The 24479-nt window shown below is 38.9% G+C and overlaps 1 protein-coding gene and 1 long non-coding RNA gene across 2 annotated transcripts; one reads left to right on the plus strand and one right to left on the minus strand.

Annotated features, from left to right (window-relative positions):
* Window positions 1-473: 473 nt before the first annotated feature.
* On the minus strand, window positions 474-24297 carry LOC106092334 (transient receptor potential channel pyrexia). The gene is made up of 8 exons (XM_059360065.1): window positions 23926-24297; window positions 15479-16259; window positions 8028-8372; window positions 7736-7971; window positions 7405-7662; window positions 7270-7353; window positions 1618-1883; window positions 474-1552 (listed from the first exon to the last, which is right to left on the minus strand). Exons 1-8 carry the CDS (start codon window positions 23950-23952, stop codon window positions 673-675), a joined length of 2877 nt encoding a protein of 958 aa, XP_059216048.1. The 5' UTR covers window positions 23953-24297; the 3' UTR covers window positions 474-672.
* On the plus strand, window positions 15032-15546 carry LOC106092341 (uncharacterized). The gene is made up of 3 exons (XR_001222141.2): window positions 15032-15164; window positions 15233-15304; window positions 15491-15546. It is a non-coding gene; the product is annotated as an uncharacterized LOC106092341 (long non-coding RNA).
* Window positions 24298-24479: the final 182 nt, after the last annotated feature.

Genomic DNA, 24479 nt, shown 5'->3' on the forward strand with positions numbered 1-24479 from the left:
GGGTATCCGATTTTGCTGAAATTTGGTATAGTGACTTGTGTTATGCATAAACATGCAGCACCCCATATGCAATTAAAATTGTCTGATGTTTGAAAAGAGCTATCATTTACTCTCCATCCGATTTTTTTTAACATAGTTAAGCAGAAGGCTCCAGCAAGAAACACTCTTGAATAAACATCCTTGTAACCGAAGGAATGTCGAAATTTGGTGTGAGAAAGTGGAGAAGAAACACACAAGGCCTAGGCGATTTGTGGAATGTTGAATTTCGTTCGGCCATGGAATCACAGATTCTGGTTTGGTCACCTAAGTAAGTGACCTACTTAACAATTTCACTAGGACGAAAACTATTTCCCAATAGTTTTAACTTCAAAGTACTTAAGCCTACCTTCCATATTACTTTTAGATCCCTTGATCATTATTCTTGAACAATTTGATTGCTTTAGCTGCTGGTGGACTTCATACGATAACATTAGTATGCTTGAAAAAATTATATAATATTTTATTAATATTTGTTATTATTAAAATGTTCATTATTGCTATATAAGTACAAATATAAAATCATTGTTTATAAGTCCCTTTTGTATGTATATGTGTATATGTATGTTAAAGCACCAAGTTTCTTGAAGTATGATAGTTGTGAAATAATACTGGCTCGTCCATCCACTCATCCATTCATACCTTGAATGTTCTCTCCGATCGCATGGCCGATTTTTGATCCAACACCATTTTAATGCGACACAACTCCTCAACGGTGAAATTCAGTTTCTTGCCACAGCTGTCGTTGAACTTGTCAATCTTTGCCCCCAGTTCGTTGACCTGCGCCTTAAGCATTTGTATCTCAGACCTCACATCGGAAATACTGTTGACATAGTTCTTTAGTTTGGTGGCCAAATCTGTCTCACCCATCATGACGTTGGGCACATTGGTAGCCGAGCGTGGTCTTAGCAAAGTGTCATGGTCTGTTCTTGTGGGCGCTTTGTTCGTACAACAATCGTCGACGTTGTTGCGAATGGGACTACGATCCTTTTGTTTATTGGAGTTGGAGTTTTGTCTTTGCAAGGATCTTTGAAACATTGAATAGTTCGACTCCAATTTGCGTCTTCGTATACTCAGGTTGCGATCTCTTCTCTCGGCAACCAGTTTATAAATGTTCAGCTTAATATCCTCCGGCAATTGAGTGTCACGAGGATCATTGGGTCTGATGACAAAGAGCAGCTTATTGCGAGATGTTCGCAGTAAGGCACTTCTTTTGCACAATTTTAAAAGTCTTGTTGGGGCTCCTCTCAGTAGGCGAGAAAAGAATAAACTTTCCAGACGTGATACCAGCTCAGCTTGGCGCACCAATCGATCAAGAGAAGCAGAGACTTGAAGGCCTTGTATATCGCTAACCGCCAAACCGACCATAAGATTGGTCAAAATCACTGTTACCAGCAGAACAAAACTAAGAAATATGAAATGTGCTGTTACAGGATATTTTACTACAACATCCCCATAGAAAATATCCTCGAATTCTAATTCACCCGACATCATGGTTATTGATTTCAATAGGGACCTGTTGAATAAAAAATGCTACAACATTTGAAACTCTATGCTTGTCTACCTAAGTTTTCCGCTTACCAAGTGATATTCTTAAAGGCTTTGTAGTCATTAAATAGAACGGAGAAACTTAAACCAAAGGCAATCAATAGGCAAATGTAGGCCAAAAGAAACTTTCCAAAATTGACTGCCACTTTGGTGAACATTTGAACATAAACGCCGAATATGGGAAAACGGCCAACCAGCATCATCAGTTCCACCCATACCAATAATACGACAACAGCAGCCACATGATGTTGCCATATCGGCACTTTTTCCAATTCATCAACGCTCAAAATTTCCGGTGTCTAAAAAGAGAAAGTGGAAGTTAGAAAAAAAGTTTAAAGGTAAACTAAAACAAGTGGAAAAGCATTAAGTTCGGCCGGGCTCACAACCTTGTGTATAATATTTAGATATTTTTAGCCTACAGAAGCTAGATTGAAATATCAATCGATCTGGACAAAACTCGTCACAATCCATTGCAAAGTATTTCAGCAAAATCGGGTAACAAATGAGTCAAATACAGGTTCAATGCTGTTAATCGGGAGATCAAAATAAAAAGCAGCTATATCCAAATATCATCCATTCCGAGCACCATACTCGGGGAGGGTTTGAAGAGTTTTACATAGCTCACTCGAATTTTATCGTCACTCCCATGGGTGACCACCATAAATGACCTATTACTGATGCTGACTGAGGAGGGATTTGAACCCGTCTGTTACGCAGACGATGATATTATAATACTTCTAAGGGGTAAGGATCCGAATGAACTATGCAGAAGGGCCGAAAGGGTCTTGCATATGGCATATGACAGGGCTAGACCCAGAGGTCTCAATGTTAACCCAGAGAAGACTGAAATATGCCTATTCACGAGGAAGACGAAGGTGGGCCAATTTAAAGCACCACGTTTCCTCAATAAGACAATTTCGATATCTGACAAGGTCAAATACTTAGGTGTGATCTTGGACAAAAAACTGAATTTAAAGTGTCAAATTTAAGAGCGTACTGAGAAGGCTCACAGATTTTGGGCACTATGTAGACGGGCCGTAGGCTCGAAATGGGGCCTGAATCCGAGGATAGTCCACTGGCTCTACAGGAGCGTGATTAGACCAATATTTACTTACGCCTCAGTAGTTTGGGGGACTGCTATGGAGAAAAATAGTCAATATACGGGCCATACAACAGGTTTAGAGAACATGTTGTCTTGGCATAGGCGGAACGACGAGGACCACGCCCACTAGGGCACTGGAGACTATTCTAGATATCCGACCTATTGACATACAGATTATGTGTGAGACAGCCACTGCGGCTATGAGACTTAAGGCGAGGGAGAATGGATTGAGGATGGGAGCAGCACATACCATCGCGGTATAATCGAGGCGACGATAGGAAACCTGGAAGGAAGGGAAGAGGTTTCCGATCGGATACCCGAGGTGAACCTTGAAGTCGAGTGCGAGGCACTTCTGCCATCGGCACAGTCTTGGATTGACGGAACCCTAGTATTGCCATCTGGAAGATCATGTTACACGGATGGATCAAAGCCAGAGGACAGAGTGGGCCTGGGGGTTTACATTGAGAACCCAGGAACTGAGATCTGTTTTAGACTGCCTCACCATAATACGGTTCTGCATTCGAAGATCCGGGCCATCACTGAATGCGTGATGTGGTGTGGTGCTAACGCAAGGACGTCGAGCCTTGCACAATCGAGCAGATAAAGAAAATGGAGAAAGTTGGGAACCACAACGTTGAGACAGTCAGTAACTTTATCTACCTCGGCGCCGCCGTAATCGAAACGAATGACACCAGTTTTGAGATTAAGCGAAGAATAATACTGGCAAACAGATGCTACTTTGGACTAAGTAAGCAGTTTGGAAACAAGGCCACCTCTCGACAGACAAAGATTACACTATACAAGACACTGATACTACCCGTGCTGTTATATGGTTCTGATGGGTACTTGTGAAAGCAGATGAGGCAGTGCTTGGGGTATTTGAGAGAAAGATTCTTCGTAAAATTTATGGACCAGTTTGCGTTAACGGAGAATATAGGCGACGTATTAACCTCGAGCTGTATGAGCTGTATGACGACGACTACGTTGGCTAGATAATGTTGTCAGAATGGATGAAGAAGCTCCAGCAAACACGGTGGTACATGCAAACCGGGAAGGCAAAAAGCCCGATGGAAAGATCGAAACTTGGTGTCAGAGATTTTAGAAGGAGCGCAGAAGATCGGGACGCTTGGAACGCTATTCTACGTTCGGCTAGTGGAACAAATATTCTGTCATAGCCAATTAAAGTAAAGTAAAGTAAGTAAAATTGCCATAAGGGCAGTAACAACCAGGACGGTAAGGTCACGAACAGTCTTGCAGTGTAAGAAGGAGATTAACGCCTTCTCTTAGGATGGCAAAATCCGTATCGTTTGGGTGCCGGGCCATAACGGAGTAAGGGAAAATGAAAGGGCAGACGATTTGGCGGTGAAGGCCACAGGACTGCCGTAAATAAACTTGGCTAACCCTAAGCCTTTCGGGTCGACGCAGTCCGAGTTAAGAGATGGGCGACAAATGCGCATGCAACACTGTGAAACAGCGAAACGGTCGGTGGGACGGCGATAATCCTATGGGGGAATCTAGATCGTGAGAAGTCAAGGCGATTACTGAAAGAAAGTAAGAAGTAGGTCAGTATAGCTATTGGTATCATAACGGGACACACAGGACTATGAGCACACTTATGTTAAATCGTTGCGGCAAGTCGTAGTATGTGTAGGGCATGCGGGGAAGATGATGAAAAGTTGAAGCATTTCCTTTTTCATTGCACGGGTTTCGCGTCTAACAGATACCGGCACATAGGTGGGGACACTATACCAGACATGAACCAACTTAGGGAAGTGGCATGGAAAACAATGAAGGATTTTGTAAGTACCACGGAATTCCTAACATAGATTTTCTTTTTCGAGGTTACTTTTTTTGTATGAGGCTACCCTAGCGCAGAGATTAGCATGTCCGCCTATGACGCTGAACGCTTGGGTTCGAATCCTGGCGAGAGTAGAAATAATTTTCAACTGTGGTTTTTCCCTCCTAATGCTGGCAACATTTGTGAGGTACTATGCCATGTAAAAACTCTCCAAAGAGGTGTCGCACTGCGCCACACCGTTAGGACTCGGCTATAAAAAGGAGGCCCCTTATCATTGAGCTTAAAACTTGAATCGGACTGCACTCATTGATATGTGAGAAGTTTGGCCCTGTTCCTTAGTGGAATGTTCATGGGCAAAATGTGCATTACTTTTTTTGTATTTAGAGCGCACAACAAGCCGATTACTGACTTTGGTCTATGTCCATGGTGGCATGGGGCGGGTTAATATCTGTACCCTTTTTTCAACCTAACCTAGTTTTTAATTTTTTCTGGGTATGCTTTTGGGTCTTTACCAGGACCTGGTGTATTGATCTGTTCGATAATTGATATGCCAGAATTAAATCCACACTATAAGTGCTCAATTATCTCATTTACTTTAGATTTCAATCTTTCCACATGATGCTTCATAATCTTTTGTATTCGAGAATAAAAAGATTTATTCCTCTGCAATTGCAACAAACTGTTTTGTCTTCCTTCCAATCAAGCTGATATTCATAACGCAGCGTGACGCCTTCGTTTTAAAAAGCTCAGCAACTCATCGACTCTAGCTGCCTTATTATTCTTTGGTCGAGTTACTGCTATTTGGTTGAAGGTATACTAAAACAGTTGACAGGAATTTACTTATAGGTATTCTCGTCATCTCATAAATCTCATACCAAAATTCGCAGATGTTCTTTCGTTTCTCATATATCCATTTCTCCGGATATCTGTCCATTATATAACGCAATGGCTAAAGGAGTTCACTGTATGCTCCACTCCAACCATCGATTGTTTGATGGAAGCTTTTGGCATGGAAGAATTCACATTTGGATGGTCTTCTTTAGAATGGGCTCTGCTTTGCCATTGCGTTGTAATATTGACAATGAGTGTTTTTTTTAAAGCAGTTGAGGTCATTCGAGCAGTTGAGGTCATGCCTTTGAAGTAGAGCTGGCAAAATATAGATGGCACTATCGATACTATCGATATTTAACTATATGACTATATATCGATTGGAATTTTTCCGATGGATAATATCGGGAAAGTTAAATTTATGGCAAAATTAAACAAAAATAAACTATGCGACACTATGTATATCTTTAAAGATGCATTGCGCCTATAGAGGGCGCAATTGTCATCCGATTAGGTTAAATGATTTCTCTCATAGTTTTTTTAGTTTAATTTGGTCTGTGCGTTGATATTGCTATATAAATCGGTCTCCTGATTTTTCAGGAGATTCAGATGATTTCGGTCCAGATCTGAATATAGCTTTCATATATATGTTCGTCCGATTTTCAGTAATAATGCAATAAAATGGTCATTTGTTAACCGATTCTCTCGAAATTTGGCAGAAAGGATTTTTTTACAACTCTCGACATTACTGGTGTATTTAATGGAAATCGGTTCAGATTTAGATATAGCTCTCATATATATGTATCGCCCGATTTTCACTCCTAGAGCCACTACAAGCACATTTATTGACCAATCATGCCAAAATATTGCACAACGCTTTCTCCGACCACTACCACAATATATATAGAGTTTGGTCAAAATCAGTTCAGGTTTAGATATATCTCCCATATATATGTTCGTCTGATTTCCAGTAATATTGCAATAAAATGGTCTTTTGTTTACCGATTCTCTCGAAATTTGGCAAGAGGGATTTTCTCTTGACTCTCAATATTACTGGTGAATTTCATGGAAATCGGTTTAGATTTAGATATAGCCCGATTTTAACTTCTAGAGCCACAGCAAGCGCATTTATTGATCCATCTTGCCAAAATTTTGCACAACGCTTTCCTCGACGACTGCCACAGTATGTGAAGAGTTTGCTCGAAATCGGTTCAGATTTAGATATAGCTCTCATAGATATGTTCGTCCGATTTTGAGAAATATTGCATTAATGCGATCATTTGTTATCCGATTGTGTCGAAATTTTGCAGGAAGGGTTTTCTTATGACTCACAATATTACTGGTGAATTTTATAGAAATCGGCCCAGATTTATATAGCTGTCATAAATGTATATCGCCAGATTTTCACCGCAAGAGCCACTGCAAGCGCATTGTTTGACCAATATTGCCAAAATTTTGCATAACGCTTTCCTCGACGACTACCACATTATTTGAGAAGTTTGCTCGGAATCGGTTCTGAATTAGATATAGCTCAGATTTTGGGTAATTTCCCATAATGTTGTCATTTGTCAACCTATTTGCTCGCAAAGGTCCATCAAAAATTGGTTCAGAATTGGATATACTTCCCACATTGTATTTATAGGGTAGGTGTAGGGTATTTTACAGTCGACACCGTCCGACATTTGCCCTTCCTTACTGGTTATTATTAAAACTATCGAACATATCGAATGTTGCGATTATCGATAGATTGCCAGCTGTACCTTGAAGACTGATGTGTCTGCATCTTTGATTTCGGCAGACTGACGTTCGGATAGGCAAACATGTCTACTTAGTACGTTAAAACGATCAATCATATTTTTGATTGATATTACAAACGGAATAAGGAGATTAGTATACGCCCCTTCTGATGGAGGGTGTGCAAAAATATATACATACAACATACATTTAAAGAACTTACCACACACAATAAAACACCAAAAATAATTGCCCACTGTAACCAATTTTCCCAGTACTTCGCATAGCCCTGCAGGCCATGAGCCATCTAAAAGAGAAAATTTTATTTAAAATAACTGTAGGTTTTCTTAAATCCTACCTGGAAGAGTTCTTTGCCTAATAGCAGTAAATTTAGAATGATAACAAAATAGCCCACTGTTAGTATATAACCAGGAGCTCGACACTCTATACCCTTTTCGCAGCTGTGTACGTAAACACCCACTATGTACATGGTGAAGAGCATAACATATATGGCATGGTAGAGCAAGGACATTAGAAAGAATTTACGTATTCGGCGCCATTTAAGGAAGAGAAAAGTTTCACACAAGGGATGCATTAAAACTCGTTTTTGGCCCACCTGAAAGAGAAACAATATGAAAGAAAATGAATATATATATAAAAACATGCAATTTTCATATAACTCCACCTACCTCAATGAGCGATAGCAATAGCTCCGTTTCCCCACGTTCCAGAGCTCCTGGTGGCACTAGCCATCGAAAATCCAATTTAATCTCACAGTCTACATCGCCTATCTCATGATCGTTTACTTTTATAGAACCATCGAACTTAAGCATTAGCTTTGGTATAACTTCTGGTGTGCGTCGAACTATGAACGACAAGGCTGAAACGTTGCCATCGGTCCGCGCTGTTATATCAGCTCCATGTTCTATAAATGTTTGATATATTATTGGCATATTCGTATGGTTGTTTTTCTCTCCTTACCTATGAATGCATAGACACAATTGCTGAATTCATTCAGTGCGGCTATATGCAGTGGTGTATATCCATAATTGTCCGCTTTATTGACATTAGCGCCAGCCTTCAGCAGAGCAGTACAACAATCAAGACATCGTGACTGTTTCACTATTGCTGCATGTAATGCTGTCCTGCCATCACGATAAACGGCATTAACATTCGCCCCATGTTTGATAAGCAACTCCACGGTTTCTATGGACTGTGAAAGACAGGCCAAATGCAACGGAGTTTGGTGGCTAGCATTTCTGCAATTAACATCCGCTTTGTGTTCCAACAGTAAACGGACACAATCCACATAATCATTTTCGGCAGCTACAAATTAAGGAATACAACATTTAACCAGTAAGGAAAGGCAAAAGTCGGGCGGAGCCGACTATATAATAGCCTACACCTACCCTACAATTATTAATTCGGGCAATATATGAGGGCTTTATGCAAATCCGGCGATAAATATGTATGGGTGCTACATCCAAATTTGAGCCAATTTTGATGAAATCTCGCAAATATGTTCAGAACAGTAACAAAACAATCCGTGCCAAATTTTGTGTAGATCGGTTACATATTGTGTTTTTTACAGCCTTATAAGTGCAAATCGGGTGATACATATATATGGGAGCTATATCTGAATCTTAATCGATTTTGATGAAATCTTGTAGTTATGTTAAAATCGAGAGATCGGTTTATATGACAGCTATATCCACATTTATATGATCAGTCTATATGGCAGCTATTGGGTTGCCCAAAAAATAATTGCAGATTTTTCATATAGTCGGCGTTGAAAAATTTTTTCAACGGCTTGTGACTCTGTATTTGCATTCTTTCTTCTGTCAGTTATAAGCTGTTACTGTTAGAAAAAAAGTCTAAGCTTTATTAAAAATGCATTTACTTTCTTTTAAAAAATCCGCAATTACTTTTTGGGCAACCCAATATATCCAAATCTGGACCGATTTGGGCCAAATTGAAGAAGAATGTCGAAGGGCCTAACACAACTCACTGTCCCAATTTTTTGCAAAATCGGTCAAAAATGCGCCTTTTATGGGCGCAAGATCTTAAATCGAGAGATCGGTCTATATAACAGCTATATCCAAATCTGGACCGATCTGGGTCCTATTGAAGAAGAATATTGAAAGGCCTAACACAACTCACTGTCCCAAATTTCGACGAAATCGGATAATAAATGCGACTTTTATGGGCCCAAAGCCTTAAATCGAGAGATCAGTCTATATGGCAGCTATATCCAAATCTAGACCGATGTGGGCCAAATTAAAGAAGAATATCGAAGGGCCTAACACAACTCACTGTCCCAAATTTCGGCAAAATCAGATAATAAATGTGGCTTTTATGGGCCTAAGACCCTAAATCGGAGGATCGGTCTATATGGCAGCTATATCAAAATGTGGACCGATTTGGGCCAAATTGAAGAAGGATGTCGAAGGGCCTAACACAACTCACTGTTCCAATTTCAGCAAAATCGGATAATAAATGCGCCTTTTATGGGCCCAAAGCCTTAAATCGAGAGATCAGTCTATATGGCAGCTATATCCAAATCCGAACCGATCTGGGCCATATTGAAGAAGAATGTCAAAGAGCCTAACACAACTCACTGTCCCAAATTTCAGCAAAATCGGATAATAAATGTGGCTTTTATGGGTGCTAGATCTTAAATCGAGAGATCGGTCTATATGGCAGCTATATCAAAATGTGGACCGATTTGGGCCAAATTGAAGAAGGATGTCGAAGGGCCTAACGCAACTCACTGTCCCAAATTTCGGCGAAATCGGATAATAAATGCGACTTTTATGGCTTTTATGGGCCTAAGACCCTAAATCGGAGGATCGGTCTATATGGCAGCTATATCAAAATCTAGACCGATCTGGGCGAAATTGACGAAGGATGTCGAAGGAACTAACACAACTCACTGTCTCAAATTTCAGCAAAATCCTAGGCCTAAGACCCTAAATCGGCGGATCGGTCTATATGGGGGCTATATCAATATATAGTCCGATATAGCCCATCTTTGAACTTAACCTGTTTATGAACAAAAAACAGGTTCTCTGTGCAAAGTTTCAGCTCAATATCTCTATTTTTAAAGACTGTAGCGTGATTTCAACAGATTTATGGACAGACGGACGGACATGGCTAGATCGTCTTGGATTTTTACACTGATCAAGAATATATATACTTTATAGGGTCGGAAATGGATATTTCGATGTGTTGCGAACGGAATGACAAAATGAATATGCCCTCCCGGAGGATCCTCCCCCATACTCCATTTTTCAAAAAAGCCAGATCTCGGAGATGCGTGCACCGAATTATTTGTATGTCACCTTATGGTACCCCAAAAACACGAAATTGGTAAAAAAATTTGGTGTCAAATCATATGGGGGGACGCCCCATCCCAAAACCCACCCGAACGGACATGTGCATCGACTGGGACAATATGGGTATCAAATGAAAGGTATTTAAGAGTAGAGTAGGAATTTGGTATACAAATTTCACTCTTAAGTTTCGGGGGCTCCCCCACTCCCACAAAGCCCCAAGAGGACACTTTCACCGCTTTGGGCAATATGGGTATCAAATGAAAGGTATTTGAGAGTAGAGTACGAACTTGGCATTAAAATGTTTTCCTAAGTTTTGGGGGGCCCCCACCCCCCAAAAACACCACCCAACAGAACAGTTTAACCGCTTTGATTAATATGGGTAGCAAATAAAAGGTATTTACAAGAAGAATGCAAATCTGAGACAAAAAATATTTTTTGGTGTTTGAGGGCCTTCCCCACCCTCAAAACCCCTCAACGGGACATTCTTACCGATTGGGATAATATGGGTATCAAACGAAAGATATTTGGAAACTGTGTACACATCTGTTATAAGAATTTGGCCCAAGGTGTCTAGGGGGCCTCCCCAATCCGAAAAACCCCTAAAACGGGCATAAATGTCCAACTACACAAAATGGATATCGAATAAAAGGTCTTTGGGACTTGACTACGAATCTGGCATGCACAATTGGGACAGAGTCTGGGACCGATCCACCCACTAAATACCCTTCAATAGGACGTGTAGTTCGATCGGGATAATATGTCAATTCAAAGAAAGGTCTATGACAGTATATTTCGAATCTAATGTTAGTATAAGGATTCAAGTATCTGGGTCACGTCCTACCGTTCCGCAGATCAGTAGATCGCAACAATAAAAGACTCAAATAAATTGTCGTTTGGTTCTTAGCGTCGGGGAGACCGAGCCTCTACTTCCAATAAATGCAACGCCAAACTGTCATGTAGAATGACCGAGAATATATTATACTCAAATGAAAGGACGTGCCAGAGGGCAATCCCCTCCCCCTATTCTACGCAAGAAAAAGGAATTAAGAATAATATATGAATTATAATTTGAAGGCCGATCAGGATAGAATGGGACAGAAATAAAAGGCCTTTGGTAGTAGAGTACACTTTTTACCCTCAAACAGGGACACAGGAGGACCCGCGCATCTTTAAGAATGTTGTATCCCTAGTGGTCGCTTTGAAATATTGGGTTACCCAAAAAGTAATTGCGGATTTTTTAAAAGAAAGTAAATGCATTTTTAATAAAACTTTGAATGAACTTTAATCAAATATACTTTTTCACACTTTTTTTCTAAAGCAAGCTAAAAATAACAGCTGATAACTGACAGAAGAAAGAATGCAACTACAGAGTCACAAGCTGTGAAAAATTTGTCAACGCCGACTATCTGAAAAATCCGCAAATACTTTTTGGGCAACCCAATATAATTTTGAATGTAGATAACCAATACAAAAAATAAATTAGTGTGCATCTGAATGAGACCCTCTAGCCCTGAATATTTTTATAGCCTCCTTCAAAATGCTTGACATTATGGAGCTCATACAAAATCGTGCATTAGCACGATGCTAATATTACTTCAGTGTCCCCCTCTAAACTCCCTTAAAATCGGTCATGATTGCCTACTATGGCGATAAATAATAGGTATTTGATAGAAGAAAACGAATTTGATATTCCATAAACTCCCCCTAAACCAATGGCAATTGGGGCCTAAATAAAAGAAATTTGAGAGTAGAGCACAATGCTGATATTTTTTCAGGGCTAAGTACGTGGGTGGCCGCCCCACCCTGCATACCACTCAAACTGGACAAATTTTGTGGATTATCGCAAAAAGGGGCTAAAATCTGTATATGTTTCATGGCCAAGTGTTTCAGGAACGCCGCAGGGACTATAGCAATATATAGCTCCTATGTGGTTTTTGCGAGTGGAGTATGAATCTGATATCCACTTTCGGGGCAAAGAGTTTGACTACTCCAATCCACCGCCAAATCCAGGAGAATGAAGTAGATCTAACATCAAAACTTTAATGGGCGGACCCTTTTATTCTTTTTTTAAAAACGCCAAATCTCGGAAATGAGTGGCGTTTTTGAAAATAGGGCGATTTAATAACTTAAATACAGAAATTTATATCCTTATTAAGGGTGGCATATCTAGAGGCCGCCCCCCTCCAAAACCAACCAAATGGAATATAAACCAATAATAACAAAATGGAACTCAAATGAAAGGTATTTGAGACCATAGCACGAATCTGATATATGGGGATCCGCCTCACCCCCAAAAACACCTCCATACCACCTCCAAACCGCACATATTGAAACCTCCATACCGCACATATTGACCGACCATAACAATATAAGTCTCCAATGAAAGGTATTTGGGAGAAGAGCACCTATATATTTAGTATCCATATTGGCGCGAAAAGAGAGAGTGAAAGAAGGCGCAGCGGAGCGGGCCCTTTCCAGCTAGTATACTATAATTTTAAATACTTTTATTTTATACCCCTATGCTTTAAATGAAATTTTATTTTCGCATAATAAATCTAATGGTGAATTCATGCTTGAGTTAAGTTCAATTTTGATAGAAAACCAATGTTCTTTGGTGATTTTACCAGATGTAGTATTTTGGTGCATTTTTATGGGGCATTTCCTATGGCCCACATGTTTGCGTAGCCACCGCCAAGTGCTCTTAACAATGAACGAAAACATTTTTAATCGAACCGAATGTAAACAAAACAAAACGGATCCCTGAAATACCGGAATAAGAAACATATGTTTATATGACGATGTACCATGTATACGAATACATTTACATTCGCTACATATGTATGCATACAGACACACATTGTGAATAAATAATAAAAGTATAATGGTGCAGTAGAAAATAAGAAGGCGCCAGAAACCATTTGACTTCCACTACGTATAGTTTTCATATAAAACCGTGACCGTATAATTGTCTTCCTCACCCGTAAAAAGCCTCATTTTAGTCCAAATGGGTTGAAATCTCCAATAACAGCACTAAATACGACCATAAAATATAGGGTGATTTTTTTGAGGTTAGGATTTTCATGCATTAGTATTTGACAGATCACGTGGGATTTCAGACATGGTGTCAAAGAGAAAGATGCTCAGTATGCTTTGACATTTCATCATGAATAGACTTACTAACGAGCAACGCTTGCAAATCATTGAATTTTATTACCAAAATCAGTGTTCGGTTCGAAATGTGTTCATTCACCGTAACGTTGCGTCCAACAGCATCTTTGAAAAAATACGGTCCAATGATTCCACCAGCGTACAAACCACACCAAACAGTGCATTTTTCGGGATGCATGGGCAGTTCTTGAACGGCTTCTGGTTGCTCTTCACTCCAAATGCGGCAATTTTGCTTATTTACGTAGCCATTCAACCAGAAATGAGCCTCATCGCTGAACGGTGAATGAACACATTTCGAACCGAACACTGATTTTGGTAATAAAATTCAATGATTTGCAAGCGTTGCTCGTTAGTAAGTCTATTCATGATGAAATGTCAAAGCATACTGAGCATCTTTCTCTTTGACACCATGTCTGAAATCCCACGTGATCTGTCAAATACTAATGCATGAAAATCCTAACCTCAAAAAAATCACCCTATACTTAATATATTGTCGCCATTAGTAGTTGGTGTGTGTTGCTATCTTTGGCTTTCCTTTTCCATTTGCTTTTCCGACCATTGAGCTCGTCTCGAAAGGGAGACAAACAAAGATTGTAAAATTAAATGATCTTCGCCCTAACAGGCAAAAAACTTGAAAAATGTAAAATTCGGCAGAGCCCGGCCAGGATTCGAATCTGGGCACACGGAACAACAGCCGTTGTCTTAGCATTCGAAGCCATCAATACAACTTCCAACAGATGCACAAAATCATGTGTAGTACGGAAGAAGTGTAATTTGTCACAGAAAGAATGTCTGTCATTACACAAAAATACATGCATAAGGAAAAGTACAGATAATAGTTGTCGAGTGTGGTTAATGTGGTAATTGTATCATAGATGCGTTTTCGCTATTAATACGATTCAAATACAACATACCAACGCACGGCCCTTGAAGCCATCACACTCATATGGTTGAAAAGTCTTCTAACCAAAGACGAAACGCGTCCCATTGTGGTTGTATACTTTATGGGGTCTTAGATAAATATTTCGAGGAGTTACAAACAGAATGACGAAATTAGTATACCCCTATATAATTTTGTTTTTAATCGTATATGTATATTTTGTTTTTAGATTCCATTCCAGTGACAGATGTTTCGGGTTTAACAGAGGCACGACTGCGCAAAGCCATACAACACAAAAAATCGGAAGTTCAAAAAGTTAAATATTTTTGGTGAATATTGACTAATTTTAATGTTTTTTTAATGTTTTTTTTCCAGATTTTTTGCCGTATGCAATTTGTATATTATAATATTAAAAAAGAAATAAAACCAATTTAAACAAAAAATATTTTTTTCGATGTATTTTGCATTGGGATTATTTTAGCAATATGATCTCCGCTTATTACACAGTAATCTGTCAGGAATCGCTTACTTCAAAACTAGAATTAGCATAGTTCGATTGGTGGCAGAATAGGTCAAATACCCAAACCACTAGTATTGTCAATCCACTACAAAAGCGGCCAACCCCATTTTAAATTCGCTACTCAAACATATTGGAAGTATACAGATGTGGAACTAGTACTGCTTACTTCAAGATTGTAGCAATTCTAGCACAAAACTAGTTTCCTGCACCAGCGGGTATGTGTAAATCTGGACCGATTTTCACCATAATCAATATTTTTTTATTCGAGTCTTTTGAAAAACAGGTACATCAATTACAAGAATACATGAACAGTCGTGCGGATACGACTATGTTGAATCAGGAAACTCGGTAAGAGGTAAGTCCTTCTTTTCCCATTTAAAAGTATAACATCTGGCTATAAAATAGCATAACCACCCTAATACTCTTTACCTATTTGTATGTTGCTATGTTTAGGCCACATCATACACCCATACACACTATGACCACAATAACAAAATTACACTTTCTCATTTCCATTTGTTTTTCTTACCCAAATGCAAAGCCGTCAATTTGCCTTCTCCAAATTGTGAACGCACATCTGCGCCGTAGTTCAACAACAATTCCACACATTTGGTAAAACCCAAAGCACATGCTGTGTGCAAAGGAGTTTCCGTATAGACTTGCGGCGTATTCGGATCAGCCCCATATTTCAGTAGAGTCTCCACACAATCTACGGCATTCCGATCAATGGCAAAGTGCAAAGCCGATCGCTTCTCGAGACCAATATTTATGTGGGCTTTACGCTTCAGCAGCAGTAAAATACACTCAACGCTTTTCGCACTGGAGGCACAGTGCAGAGGTGTAACTTCTTTCTTGGCATCCCAGCGATTGGGATCAGCTCCTCGGTCCAGTAGCACTTTTGCAATATGGGCATTGCCTCTGCAACAGGCAAAATGCAGAGGGGTTCTGCCCAGGGGATCACAGCACTTGGGGTCACTACCACAATGATCCAGCAAATAGCTGACATTTTCCACACAACCAGAAACGGAGCAGTAGAGCAGCGCCAATTGAGCATCATTGGATGCAGGTATTAGGTCTGTAAAAGTGCCAGTCTTGACCATATGAGCAACAGCTGCGGCATTGTTTAGCTGTCCGAGCGTTTCCTCGATCTCTTTGTTTTCCCACAGCACCTGATGCTGTTGTTGCAGCAATAGGATCTCGTGGGCTTCGTCACTAAAAATGGTATCACTGTTACTTTCGCTGGAAATGCTCCGTTGATAGAATACCTCATTGTCAACGCCGCCATCGGAATTTCGCTTCAAATCGTTTTCCTTGATAAGTGTGAAATGAAACAACAAACAACAACATCAAGAATAATAATAAAGAATGCATGGTATTTCTATGAATTGTCACACAATAAATGTGCAATGTGGATAGCAAAAAAAAAAAAAGTTTAAAATAAAACAAAACACCACAAGAATTTAAAGCACCCTACATCAGGTATACTTTCTTATGCTTATACAGATTTTGGACAATGTTGCCGTTTTGGGTTTTTTTCTACCAAATTCAGTAGGATAGACTTTCAGTTTTAAGGGTTAGGTCAGATGAATGGCCCATTTCCAATTAGGTAAATTTTTTATGCCCATAACCATAGAATATGAAATCGAACCGAAAGGTATCGAAATATCCATTGCTGACCCTTTAAAATATATGATATATTGCCTAAAACGATTACACGATGTCCGTCTGTCTGTTGTAATCACGTCGTTTCAGCCTTAAACAATTTTAATGTTGGCTGAAATTTAGGAAAGATCTTTATTTTTTACATATGCAGGTTTAGTTCTTGAATGGGCCAATTCGAACTATATTTGGATATAGCTGCCATATGGACCGATCTGCCGAGTTAAGGACTTAAACCCACAACAGCTATATTTATTAGCCACATTTATTTATAAACCGATCTGCTCATTGAGCCCATAGAAAGCTCCTTTTTACCCGATTTGCTGAGTACGAGTATTAGGGGCCATGTATGTGAGATCCTCTAACTGTCCCACACACGCTAATGCAGAAGTAATAAAATGAATCTGATATCCGAATTTGAGGACCGGGGCAAGCCACAGTACCCCACCCAAAACCCCCAAAAAACGGATATGCCGTCCCTTCTGCACCTAGTGCCAAACAAGAACAAGTAAAAAGGCCGGGCCGAACTTAATGCTAAAGATAACTCACTATTCCAAATTTCAGCGAAATCGGATAAAAAATTAAGCTTTAATGGCCTTCAGACCTTTTATAGGGAGATCGGTCTATATGGCAGCTATATCTAAATATAGTCCAATCTGAACCATATTTAAGTCAGTTGTCGGGAAACTTAAAATAACCCACTGGTTTAAATTTCAGCGAAATCGGGTAATAATTAAAGCTTTTATGGTCTTCAGACCCTTTATCGGGAGATCGGTCTATATGGTAGCTAAATCTAAATATAGTCCGATCTGATCCATATTTGGGTCAGTTATCGGAAAGCCTTTATATACTCACTGTTTCAAATTTCAGCATCGGATGAAAAATAAAGTTTTTATGGGCATTAGACCCTTAATCGGAAAATCGGTCTATATAGCAGCTATATCCAAATATGGTCCGATTTGGCCCGTTCAAGAACTTAACCAGAGTCCATCCAAAAAAACGTATCTATGCCAAATTACAGATTAATATCTCAATTTTTAAAGGCTCTAGAGTGATTACATCAGACGGTCGGACAGACACCCGGACATCGTTAAATCGTCTTAGAATTTTTCGACGATCCGAAATATATATACTGCTGAAAATGGTTTTTGTCTGCTGAAAATGGGAAAGCAGGTATTACTGGTGTTTCAGCAAACATAGGGTTGCTGTATTAGCAAACATTTCTTACTGCTATTTCAACGAACAAAATCTGTGGTTTTGAGTACATATTGTATGCTACTTTTTATGGTTGCCTGTTACTTGTTTTGATAACTTTAGGCATTTTTTTAGAATTTCCTTGAGAACTTTAGTTGGAAGAGATGATTTTAATTTGTGGAATATGACAATAACTGACACTTGGCTTTCATGGACTTAAGACCCTAAATCTGAAGATCGGTCGGTATTAGGTTCGCACATCGGGGGGCAAAGTGCAAATCAGTGTACCAAATCTCTGCGAAATCGGATAAAAAATTTAGCTTTTATGGGTTTAAGACCCTAAACCGAAAGATAGGTTTAAATGGAAGCTATATCCGAATATGTTTCGATATGAACCATATTCGGTTCGGACCAGAGATCTGAAAATCCTGTTTTTTTGAATCAACGCAACCAGTCAACTCCAATCAAAGCTGATGTGAACCTCTTTGAAGGAAACTAGTGACGCCTGGATTTAAACTACCGCCGCAAATATGCGGTGGTATTTTGAGTGTTTGCCAAAAACAACGCAAACAAAACAATTTTTGTTATCATCAAAAAAAAGTTTGAAATCCAAAAAAAATTATGAAAATGAGTATTAAGTATCGAAATTAAATAGTGCAAATCTGCCCATATACATTCCATTAAGGAACAGGGGTAAACTTCTCATATATCAATGAGTGCTCTCGGATTCAAGTTTAAGCCCTTGTTATAGCCGAGTTTGAAAGGCGTGCCGCAGTGTGACACCTCTTTGGGAGAAGATTTTACATAGCAAAGTAGCTCACAAATGTTGCCAGCATTAGGAGGAGAAAACCACCGCTGAACATTTTTTCTGATGTTCTTGCCAGAATATGAATCCAGGCGTTCAGCGTCACATGCGAGCATGCTTACCTCTGCGCTACCATGACCTCCAAAAGCAAAAGCTACACAGGTTTTATGTTTTAAGTCAATATGTTGTGTTGATGCGGTGTTTCCATTATCGTCTTACATTCGCTCATAACCGCTCAGCCATGGAAAAAGACGATGTTAAAAGCGGTGGTACGCTAGGTATGGAAATGAATGTACGAGTATTCATACGATCGCCACTCATAACAGTGTGCTGAGTATAACACCACATCGATTGCGGTGGCAATAGATACAAACAACGCATTTTTATAAGTATACCACAAACCAGAAAATTACCACGGCTTGCAGTTCTATGGTTCGTCTTTCGGCGGGCCTGGTGCAACACATTGTAATAAGAGGTCTGCTTTTTTAGGTCGTGTCCGAACGGCGTGCCGCTTAGTTATACCACACGATAGAGAAGCTTCAGTATGGCAGTATACCTCACAAATGAAGCCAGCATTAGTAAGGGGAAAACCACCGCAATTTTTATACCCTACACTACCACTGTGGTACAGGGTATTATAAGTTTGTGCATTTGTTTGCAACGCTAAGAAGGACAAGAGCTACACCTACACATTGATAAATATACCGATCGAATCACTTTCTGATTCCATTTAGTCATGTCCGCCTGTCCGTCTGTGAGTCCATGTATTCTTACAATCAAAGTTCAGGTCGTATTTGTTGTCCAATCATCACGAAATTTTGCACATATCACTTTTTTGGCCCAAGGAATAACGCTATTAATTTTGGTAAAAATCCGTACAGATTTAGATATAGCTCTCAAATATATATATCGCCCGATTTGCACTTAAATGGCCGTAGTAACTACAATTTTCAACCGATCTGTACAAAATTTGGCACGAATTGTTCTATTGCTGATCCTAACATATCTGCAAAATGTTATCAAAATCGGTTCAGATTTAAATATAGCTCCCATATATATGTATCGTCCGACTTGCACTTAAATGGCCGTAACAGCTACAATTTTCAACCGATCTGCACAAAATTTGGTAAGAATTATTCTGTTACTAATCTTAACATAACTTCTTAATTTCATCGAAATCGGTTCAGATTTAGATATTGCTCCCATATATATGTATCGCCCGATTTGCACTTAAATGGCCGTAGTAGGTACAATTTTCAACCGATCTGCAAAAAATACATGTACGAAAATCGGATGTAGCACCCATACATTTTTATCATATATAGATCTCATTTACGTATATATTTGTATTGGGTTGCCCAAAAAGTAATTGCGGATTTTTTAAAAGAAAGTAAATGCATTTTTAATAAAACTTAGAATGAACTTTGATCAAATATATTTTTTTTACACTTTTTTTTCTAAAGCAAGCTAAAAGTGACAGTTGATAACTGACAAAAGAAAGAATGCAATTACAGAGTCACAAGCTGTGAAAAAATTTGTCAACGCCGACTATATGAAAAATCCGCATTTACTTTTTGGGCAACCCAATATATTGCCCGAATTTATAATTGTAGGATAGGTGTAGGGTATTATATAGTCGGCTCCGCCCGACTTTTGGCTTTCCTTACTGGTTTTTGTGTTCACGATGGGATTTGAATTCAGGCGTTCGGCGTCATAGGTGGATATGCTCACGATGGCCTCCAATCAATCAACTTTACCTGTAGTTAAAAAATAGGAATCTATAGCTTTATTACAACTAACGGGCCGGCAGATAGATGCGGACATTGTCAAATCGTCGTAGAATGTTACAACGATCCATAATATTGGGTCAGAAATGAATATTTCGATATACTACAAAGGAAATGACATTATATACCTCAATCTTATGGTGGTGGGAATAAAAGTAGTAGTACAAGAAATCTGTATCCCCACTTTTTCATTTTATAATACAGAAGTAGATATTTACTAAAATTTAAGGTCGTATGTAGACTGATGTCTTCCACTGTATATAAAAATGTTTTCATATCCAATGATCAATCAATCACAGTAGTGTCACTATAATCTAGAGCACAATGAACACCCCTTGGATTGGGATATCAAATTGCGAAAAACTAAACATGTGTATGGGCCAAAAAATGATTCCTGTTAAAGGCTGGGCGTAGTTAGAAATAATGAACAGACGGAAATACAGAGTGTCAGAAACGTATATACCAATAAAACTTATATTTTTGTGAGATAATCCAGAAGGGTTATGACGACAATGACCATTTTCTTAGCATTATGGTATCCAAATTGCAAATGTTTATAATGCGTCGATTGTTGCCACCAAAATGATTTATTACACACAGAGACATGCCTAACAAAAGCAAGAGCTGTGTAGCATCTTTTAATCGATATACATAGTTTCATGTTAAAACGTCCTTGAAGTGTCAGCTCAAGTCAGTTCAATGCTTACACGAATAAAAAGACTACAAAAAACTTAAAATTGTATCCTTGATCCAGAATTTGGGAATGATATCGAGAATATGAAGCAAGACTTAACCTAAATCGCTATGTTTAATAGACACAACCCTTACTTCTAATTGTTGACAACGTCAAATTTGAAATGAATTCATCTTTTTTATAGGACCATTTCATAGGCAAGAAGTCAGTTACACCAATAGATATCGAATATATGTAGATGTTTTGAAAAAACAAGTAAAAAGGCTTTAAGTTAAGGCGGGCCGAACTTTGGATACCCATCACCTCGGGTATATATGTAAACCACCTTTCATCAAAATCCGGTGAAAATTGCATACCTTATGTTCCATAGCAGTTATATCGAAACATGTTCCGACTTGGACCAAATACTAATAAGTATAGTACAGCTATATCTAAAAATAAACCGATCTGAACCACATACGACACGAATGTCGAAAAGCTTAACATAAGTCATTGTGTCAAATTTCAGTGACATCGGATTATAAATGCGCCTTTTACGGGGCCAAGACTTTAAATCGAGAGTTCGGTCTATATGGAAGCTATATCCAAATCTGGACCGATCTGTGCCATATTGCAGAAGTATGTCAAGGGGCCTAACTTAACTCACTGTCCCAAATTTCGGCGACATCGAACAATAAATGCGCCTTTCATAGGCCCAAAACATTATATCCAAATCATGACCTGTCTGAGCCAAATGTACGAAGGTTGTCGAAGGGCCTAACACAACTCACTTTCAGCAAAATTGGATAATAAATGTGGCTTTTATGGGCCTAAGACCTTAAATCGGAAGATCGGTCTATATGGCAGCTATATCCAAATCTGAACAGATCTGAGCCAAATTGACGAAGGATGTTGAAGGGCCTAACACAACTCACTATCCCAAATTTCAACCAAATAGGTTAATAAATGTGAATTTTATGGACCTAAGACCCTAAATCGGAGGATCGGTCTATATGGGGGCTATATCAAGATATAGTCGGATATAGCCAATCCTCGAACTTAACCTGCTTACAGACAAAAAAAGAATCTGTGCAACGTTTCTACACCCAAATCCCATGGTCAGTAAATAAGTCCTGTTTGGGGGGTATTTTGGAGAAGGGGTGGACCCCCAGAAACGTGGTCCCACATTTTAATATTAGATTCGTATTCTACTCGCGAATACCTTTCATTTGAGTCCCATATTGCCGAGGTCGGTAAATATATCCGATTTAGAGGTGTTTTGGGGGTTGGGGTGGTCCCCCTAACACTTGGTCCGACAATTGGATATCAGATACGTTTTCTTATCGTCATTACCTTTCATTTGAGTCCCATATTGTCGTGATTGGTGTATATATTGGGTTGCCCAAAAAGTAATTGCGGATTTTTCATATAGTCGGCGTTGACAAATTGTTTTCACATCTTGTGACTCTGTAATTGCATTCTTTCTTCTGTCAGTTATCAGCTGTGACTTTTAGCTTGCTTTAGAAAAAAAGTGTAAAAAAAGTATATTTGATTAAAGTTCATTCTAAGTTTAATTAAAAATGCATTTACATTCTTTTAAAAAATCCGCAATTACTTTTTGGGCAACCCAATATATATATTTGGTAGGTTTAAGGGTGGAGCGGCCCCCCTAGGTACCCCATCCGATATTTGGATACCAAATTTTTATTTTTAGGGTACTAAATGGGAGCATACATTTAAATCGCACCACCCATCACAGAAATCTGGCGTTTCTAAAAATTAGGGTAAGGGAGAGGGTCCGCCCCCCATTCAGATATCAAAGCATGTAGTACCCTATTTTCACCATGCATCATTTCATTGAAATTGGTTCAGCCGTTTTCAATTCCTTTTTTTTCATACCCTCCACCATAGTTTGGGGGTATACTAATTTCGTCATTCCATTTGTAACACATCGAAATATTGAACTGAGACTCAACAAAGTATATATATTCTTGGTCGTTTGTCGAAAGCAAACAAACTAGGCGCTTGAAATTTTGCACCACTACTTTCTATTAGTGTGAGTTGGTTGGGATTGTAAATGGGCTATATAGGTCCATGTTTTAATATAGCTGTCATATAAACCCATCCTGGACCATGACTTCTTGAGCTTCTATTTCGGCTTCCAACAACTGTGCAAAGTATGATCCAAATAGGTTTATAACCTGATATAACTAGCATATAAACTGATCTCGCATTTTTTCAACAACAGCGCCAAATTCGGTCCAGATTGGTTAAAAACCTGATATAGCTCCCATATAAACCGATTTCGGATCTTGACTTCTTGAGCCGCTAGAGGGCGCAATTAATATCCGATTTGACTGAAATGTTGCATAAAGTGTTTTGGTTTGACCATCAACCGTAGTATCACGGGATCATTATACACAATCTGTGAAAATTTCAAGAAAATCGGTTCAGCCGTTTCTGAGTCTATAAGGAACACACAAACAAACAAACACAAATTGATTTTTATATACAAGACAAGATAGGGTCGGAAATGGGTATTTCGATGTGTTGCAAACGGAATGACAAAATGAAGATACCCCCATCCTTCGGTGGTGGGTATAATAAACTAGCTTCCCGTGCATGTCTTTCTGCCTTAAGTCAGCTGAAGACAGTTTACAAACAGATTCAAATGACATTTTAGTCCACTATAATACCGTAGGGCTTCACACCTTTAGAGGTGAGAATTTTTTTAGCTAGATTTAAGTACAGACCACTAAAAACATTTCCTAAAACCTGATGTAGGGCCTCAAAGTCTTATTAAAATATAAGCTCACAATGTGATGATAAGTTTAAAAATGTATCTTAATAATACTTACTATGATTGAAAATCGCACGTTTTCCATTATATCAAGTGACAGATATCCTTCGTTTGAACGAAAATTGTTTGTATTTCATATGTAGAAGAAAACATAAATCCATGAAAATTTGGCTGCGGGCTGTGTTGTATATGCGCCACAATTAAATCATCATAAACCACAAATAAAAACCGACACTCATCATTTCCAATTATCTTTGAATAAATATTGAAAATTTCAACATTTGTTTATTTTAACTGAAATTATTGAATTCCAAAACCAATACGGCCACACGCACACACGCTCACACACGTTCACATAGAGAGAAGATACACGGGCAGAACGTCCGTTTGATCCGATTCTTTAAATCCGTTGCGTTCTCGGAGCTCTAAACCGTTCAGTAGTTATCCATCGACTGGCCAAAAAAAGCCAACAAGCCAAGAGGAATACAAAAATCAATGATCATGATCTTGTCACAGATGAACGGAACATTTCATTCTTTTATTTCTGCTGTTGTTGCTGTTGTTCCTTTTTGTGGCGAACAATTGGCCAAAGCACTTGACCATTTTTTGTTT

Source organism: Stomoxys calcitrans, chromosome 1 (genome assembly GCF_963082655.1).
Source record: "Stomoxys calcitrans chromosome 1, idStoCalc2.1, whole genome shotgun sequence".
Classification (NCBI taxonomy): domain Eukaryota; kingdom Metazoa; phylum Arthropoda; class Insecta; order Diptera; family Muscidae; genus Stomoxys; species Stomoxys calcitrans.